At 36.0% G+C, this 7,281-nt stretch overlaps 2 protein-coding genes across 2 annotated transcripts in view; both read left to right on the top strand.

Annotated features, from left to right (window-relative positions):
* Window positions 1-2,760, top strand: part of LOC117100897 — an 18,896-nt gene extending 16,136 nt beyond the window's left edge. The window contains exon 3 of the transcript XR_004444187.1: window positions 2,123-2,760. The gene's annotated coding sequence lies outside the window, so the exon portion shown is untranslated. The remainder of the gene's footprint in view (window positions 1-2,122) is intronic.
* A 1,429-nt stretch (window positions 2,761-4,189) lies between these two features.
* Window positions 4,190-7,281, top strand: part of LOC117100893 (poly [ADP-ribose] polymerase 1-like) — a 144,769-nt gene continuing 141,677 nt past the window's right edge. Inside the window, exon 1 of the mRNA XM_033240724.1 lies at window positions 4,190-4,647. Within this exon, the coding sequence (XP_033096615.1) occupies window positions 4,525-4,647 (123 nt within the window). The 5' untranslated portion in view covers window positions 4,190-4,524. The remainder of the gene's footprint in view (window positions 4,648-7,281) is intronic.

The following is a 7,281-nucleotide window of genomic DNA, read 5'->3' as shown; positions in this document are numbered from 1 at the left end:
AATTAGCATAATGTATTAATGTTGATAACAAAATTATTTCATCTGGTACCAATCTAAGTTCTTCTTCCCTTAGATGTTAGATGTGCTTGCAAATAGAGCCACATTTCACACTGAAGGGTGTGTACGACATCAGTAATGTTATGTCATTTCCAAGAGTTTAAGGTTATATCGGTTGATGATGAATTTATTGTTTAGGCCTGTAATAGCATATTGCATCAATTTATTTTGCAAAAACAAGGTTTCCAGCTTCAGAGGGAGGGGGGGGGGTGGGCACATTCCCTGTCTGCACAAGGGCACACATTGGCGCTAACACCAGGCGCGTTAACAGGGGTCTTGGGTGAGAGTGGGTATTTATTTTCCCGGTTAGTAATTTACCATACCCATCCCACCCCACTCCCAATATAGAAAACAATACGACATAGGGCTTATCTTATTCATAATATAGGCCACACACGTGTGTTTCAAACTAAATATCAGTATTTTCATCATGGTTTTATTTATTATAAACATATTCTTTCACATCAATACACATTGAGGCCCTTCTTTTAGGTTAGGTTTAGGACACTTTCAGAGGATGCATTTGTCAAGGGGTGAGGAAAGATTTTCCAAAGATGGTTTTTTTCCCCTTGCCCCCCGGTGTTTTTAATTCTAATTTTGTTGGAATTGATCAAAACTCCCTAAAATTTGCAATTTTTATAGGAAATTGACCCATTTCAACAAGAAATGCGCGCGAAGCGCACGAAATTTGAGGTTTTTAGGCACTTTCAGGGGATGAAAAGGGCATTTATAAAGGGGTGGGAAAGATTTTCCGAAGATAGATATTTTCCCCTTGTCCCCCAGTGGTTACGCCATCGGGCAGCATAAATCAACGGAGTTATGAGAGTTTTTGAAGTGGAGAAGGGGTTGCATCCAGAGTGTTGCGAGTCTGGTCATCATGATATCTTCCTTTTTATTCTTGTCTACTTTTCACTTCACTTTTTCTTTTCCCTCCCTCTCCCCTCTTTCTTTTCTCTTATTTACCCAGCCCGGTACGACGGCTTTGTCAGCCTAGTAAAAACCGTCAGGGGAGGGGCAGTTTTCCCCCATGTCCCCCCTCCCTCCGCGCCTGTTACGACACTGGCTAACACGCCAATCATCCCCCAGGGGAGGGGCAGTGTGCCCCTCTCCCCCACGCCTGTTACCCCACCGGCTAACACGCCAATCATCCCCCCCACCCCCAATGAAAAATACTTTTCTACGTCACTGAATGTGGTATATATGATTTACTGCAATAAATGTAACATGGATACTTATATTGGAGAGACTGGCACTAAGCTTATAGATACAGACTCAATAATCATTAAAAAAAATGAAAACTCCTTAAAATGTGCAATTTATAGAAGAAATTGGCCTACCGCAATAAGAAATGCTCGCAAAGAATTTGAGAATGTTAGACACTGCCCCTCCCCTGACGGTTTTTCTATATCTATTAGAGATATAAGCAAGGGATTTCCTGTGAGTGACCATTTCAATTCATCCAGGCATTCAATTTCTAATTTTCGTTTCATCATCATAGGCATTGATTACAAATCTACTAAAGATAGACGTTGCGCAGAGTTGCGATGGATACCGGTACTCCGTATTAAATCAGATGCTAAGGGTCTTAACAGAGATCTAGGCTTTGCTAGAGGCTATACTTTCACGAATAACTAATTACGCCCATCATTGTCTTATTGTTATTTCATTGTTATTTACTGTTATTCCATAGCTCATGATTTACCTACTTTGTAATGTTTTTGTTCATTCACGTTGAGAAAGTTCTGAGGACAGGACGAAACATTCGTGTGCAATAAAATACGGCATGTTCCTCCAATGTCAACCGTTTCATTTGATTTTATCAATGTCTCTATTATTATATATATATACATATATATACATATATATATGTATATATATGTATATGTATATGTGTATATGTATTTCTGTATATATAAATCATATGTGTATATATAACTCTTTGTTGGACATTTAAAGATTTATCAATATCAACTGTACAATACTGCAATGTGTGTCAAATATTAGCACATTCATTTTTACAGCATTCTAAATTTCTTTGATATAGTACATGTCATTCTTATTTCAGATATGGATAAGGACATGGTACATGATCATTTTTATGCGAAGTTCGAAAGAATGTGGTCGTCAATTACAGAAGAAGCAGAAGAATAAAACAGAAGAAATGGTTCAAATGGAACCAGAAGACAATCATCAGCTAAGAGTATGAATAGCGGTGTGTACATGTACATTCATATGTCAGCTGTCCCTTGTTGTTGTAAAGATCATAATTAATTGCTGTATTTGTTCATTTGAACATGATTTAAGTTACTTTAAGTCGATTGTTGATGTCCAAAAATTCACCACACACACTTTGTGTGACTGGTCGTCTAAGGGAATTAAGGTTATTGGGTGGTATTTCAAGGAAAAATACGTCAGAGATGCAATGGTAGCTAGGCCTTGATAAACATAGGGCCTAGTTATTAGCAGCATGGCCACTGTGACAAGTGAAATTATGGCACTAAATCGACAGGAAATTTTACTGATATCGAAATATTAAATGTGTTTGTAATTTATATTTTAAATATATTAACTTCAACCTAATATATACTGCTTAATCATTGTAAATTAAGACAGTACTGTTGTATACATCACATTGAGTGAGGTTAGAACTTTGAAATTGCTAATTATACTTTATTTCACTTGCTGGTCATTAATAAACTAACACTGAACTAAACAATAAATAAACATATTGATTTAAGTTGACTTCTTTTTTTATTCATGGAGTGTTTGATAATAATTTACCCAGCTACAAGGCTATAAGTATATGATTGTCGAAACTCATTTAAATTGTCAACTATATAAAACACTTTTATAACTACTCCAAACACACAATCTAGTATGGCAGCAGTTAAACTTATTTTTTGAGGATACTCAGAGGAGTGTGGAAAATCCAGGAGAAAAAAATAAAAATAAAATTTGTTGTGAATGTAACCAGTGTAATAATGGGATGGTTAAATGCTTAAATTAATATACAGTAGTTAGGAAGAAATACTGGATACATCTTATTTTGACGATTTCAAGGCAGCAGCAGGCATATTAAGAATAAAAGAAACAATTTTATTTTATCTAAAATTTCAATTTGTTATGGCGGCACTGAGGTGTGCTTCGCCAAAAAGAACATCAATCAATTCCAAATCATCAATATATTGCGGGTAGCAATTTTGCGTAGCAAGTTATAGAAAAAACTCTTGCCTAATCATGACTAAAGGCATACTGGCTGTATATAATATACTACAAAACCTGTAGGCACTGCCCTACTCAAGGTATTCGACAGCAGCCGTGGGCCCGGGGCAGCTTTGCTGCGGGATGGGGCAGTAAATCTCTATCAGGTCTATTAATATATTCTGAATGTATATTGATGATGTCCAGAGACCAAGCCTTCGATAATTATTAATTAATAACGCAAAGAATTTAGTATTGGTACACACGAATAAAAATACAACAAGCAGTACTTTCTAGAACGATTTGTATTACCATAATATTTTACAGTACAGTATTAGATGCAATTTCTTCAAAATATAGAATTATTTAACAAAAAAAGAAAAACTTTAAAGAATACCATGCAGATTAAACCGAAAATAACAAGTCAATTGTACAACGAAAAGAATGAAAATTAACTGAATTCACGATATCGCTAAACTATTTGTGATAAGCCTACCCTGCATACAACCTACCGGTCACTGGACCAGAGATCAACATACTGTTAAAAAAAATGAAGTTCTTTTTAAAAAAAGTTTAAAAAATACAAATGAAATACTAAACAATATGTTTCAAACATAATAATTGTTTACTAATATAAAATTAGCGCTCAGAAATCGACCTAAACAGTGATGGTATTGAAGCACGTTTTCTATTTGTTTACATAATTTTTTATTGTAATTGTTTGTGTTAATTATTAAAATTAATATTCATGAGGTGATAATACGGATAGAAAAATACGCCCTCAGTCAGCCAGTTTTATGAGTAGATCAGTGATCAAGTTTTATTATGTAATGCATTAATTAGGTAAGATCAATGGCAACGCAAATAACAAATAATCAATTTGAACCCATGTTTATAGCAATTAACAGTCAATTAGCAATGTTATGTGCACTTCGTTGAGTTTTGCTTACTTGAATGGACTGAAATATACTTTGTTACTTCTTAATTCTTCCTCTATGACAAAAATATTTAATTTTCTTAGTAAAAATAAAATACCTAAGGATTGAACGGAATACTCAAGAACCCAAGATCAAGTCAAAATACCCAAGATCTTGGGTAAATACCCAAGCAGTGTTCACGCTGGTTATGGAGATAGGAGTTATCTATCTTGCGCCGCTTAGCGGCGCTATACGATCTTTGGTAGAGGACACATGTTGGAACAAGCCTAGGCCTAGTTGGCACCTGCAACTGTAGTGTGAACCCAGTTTTCTTGCAAACATTCCAGAAATGGCTGACACCGATCATGATTTTCCATTTAAGGCAGAGTATGCTAAAAGTGGTAGATCTAGTTGTAAACTATGTAAGAATTCGATAAGTAAAGAGACGCTGCGACTTGCTAGAATGGTACAGGTAAGTAAGGTAGGCCTAGCCTAGGCCCTAGGCCAGGCTTTTTTAGGCCTAGGCTAGTACAGTCATGTAGGACTGTAGGTAGGCCCAAAATCAATCCAGCGGACCGATTTTGCTTTGGTATAAAATTAATAGCCAAAAGTAGGCTAGCCTAGGCATGCTACGAGATGCGTGACGTCACTCAATAATTACAAGGCCACAGGAATGAAGGTTGTAGATTTGTGTCTGCAAAATATTGTAAACACGTGAGGCTAGAGATACGGTACCGTATTTCTAATTCAATTTGCTTAAGGTACGGTAAATGTAGTTACCTCGCCATCACCCAATGAAGAGCCTGAATGTGCATTACATCATCTTTCAAGACTGGCATTGTAGATCACCCACGATGAGCGGTGAATGCGAGCGATAATGTTAAAAAGTACAATACTTGACTTAGGCCTAGTACTGTCATCGATTAATAGGCATATGGTTCCTCTCAGTAAGAGCAAAGAGTATATAACAGAAGAGAGTCCACTCAGACTTATATGCGTTCCGCTCGACGACAGAATACCCTCTTCAAGCTGTGGTGGATAAACTTTGTGATGGATTTCCTGCACATTAAAAATCGTAACTGTACTGGGTTTGGTCTACAGGAGTTTGTGCTTCGACCCAGGGGCGGCACCAAAGGGGGGGGGGGGGGGCAGGGTAGAGTTCCTATATAGAGAGAGTTGCGACATGAGCAGTTCAGGTCAGGTCTATCAAATGACATAAAATTTTCTTATTAATATTTTTATTTATTTTTTTCAATTGTCTATTATTTTTTCAATCGCCACACTGTAGCATAGGCTTTGCGTTCACTCATGCATGCATGAACAAGATCGGAGATCTAAAGATGCAATCCCTACCATGCATCAGTGGCGGCCCTCTGGATCTCAATAGAGATTCTTTAATAATATATAAATTTTAAAAGGCAAATGGGAAAAACCCATAAAACAGCAAACGGCCACATAATGCAAAACTATTTAAAATNNNAACGGAACAGTAGAGAAAATCCGATCAGAATGACAAAATAAACTAAGCATCCACTGGAAGGAATCCCAATATCTGCAGACGGATCCTTTTCGGCCTTCCAGGCCCACAGCACGTACTGAAGCTGGAAATTACGTTTCGGTTACATGTTTTGGGTTTGTGACACTGTATTAAGTAAGTCATTAAAATGTTCGAAATTACTCTTTTTAAAAACTAAATAGAGCATGTTTTAGCATATAATAATTTTCAATCAGCACCGCCCGTGCTTCGTGAGGGTCAAAGTACGGCGGATCACCAAACTCATCCTCAGTGACGAGTTAAAATCTAGTTTAATATTACTTTATTTTGCTGAATGAAACATTGAAATGTATTGATATTGCCTATGGTAATAAATTATTAGTTGCTACTCAAAAGTATGTATTTAAATTTACAGTATAAATTGGGTCATTCCGGCTCAAAAAATTAACCACCATGCCCATGAGACCCCACTTTGATTTTCCTGAAAAAAATTCTAAAAATACCTTGATATGTCAAAAGAAAGAATCCAAAATTTCAGCTTCAATTTCCAAGTTATGACATTTTGAAATTTAGGTACATTCTAATAAAGTATGCTACCAAAATTTCAATGGTATTTCTTGAAAGAGGGGCCAAATTTCAGTCTATGTAGCAATTTTCAACTTTTTATCTTCATTATTTCTGGAGATATAGCTTCGTAAAAGCCATACAAAGTTAAAGGAGCTATTTACGGCATGAAAAAGTACCTAAACTTCAAAATGTCATAACTTAAAAACCGCTTGGAATTAGAAGCTGAAATTTTGGATTCTTTCTTTTGACAAGGTACTTTTAGAATTTTTTCAGGAAAATCCAAGTGGGGTCACATGAGAACTTTCAAATTTCTGGCTGATTAGAGCCAGAATGACACATTTTTAAAGTTTTAATTAATTGAGAAGATAACCTGTTGTCTCATTTTTATTCAATTTGTTCATTCCGTCCCACCACCAAAATGTTTATCGTTGCCATGGTGAATTGATCAAGTACTATATTTTCTGTTTTATGTCAAATTGAAGTAGGCATGTACATTGCTAAGGATCATAAAACAAGTTTCATAAACTGAATTGAGGCAATCAATATGGTAAATATGTAATGTCATATCAAAATTCACACAATGAATAAATTTAGAATTAGCTGTATATTAACAAATTGAATAAGGTAAAGACGTTGCGGCGTTTTTTTATAGGACATATTTCTTGTTTAGTGCATGTGTTGTCATGTAAGCAGCCCTCGAAATTAGGACGAAATGTCGTCGGCAAAAAAATGCCGACGTAAACTAGACAGGCGTCGGCACACGTCGGTATTTTTTTATATTTGGATTTTTTCCAAAGCAATAACAATCACACGTAATCGACGATGTACTAGACTATTCAGTGTTTGCTCATCTTCGCGATCCCGTGAATGCGCGACGTTTTGATATACACAGTTTCTGACGAACAATCTATTTCTGCAGTATATCAAACTGGGCATTCCCAGGCAAAAGGAACAATAAAAATTGAATTAAAAGAATAAAACCAAAACAAATAACCTCTACCCTTAATGATTTATTCCACACATCATCACATGGTCGCCCAAGAC

Source organism: Anneissia japonica, unplaced genomic scaffold (genome assembly GCF_011630105.1).
Source record: "Anneissia japonica isolate Jap-2015-1 unplaced genomic scaffold, ASM1163010v1 scaffold287858_len863314_cov180, whole genome shotgun sequence".
Classification (NCBI taxonomy): Eukaryota; Metazoa; Echinodermata; class Crinoidea; order Comatulida; family Comatulidae; genus Anneissia; species Anneissia japonica.
This window is presented reverse-complemented; position numbering and strand designations above follow the sequence as displayed.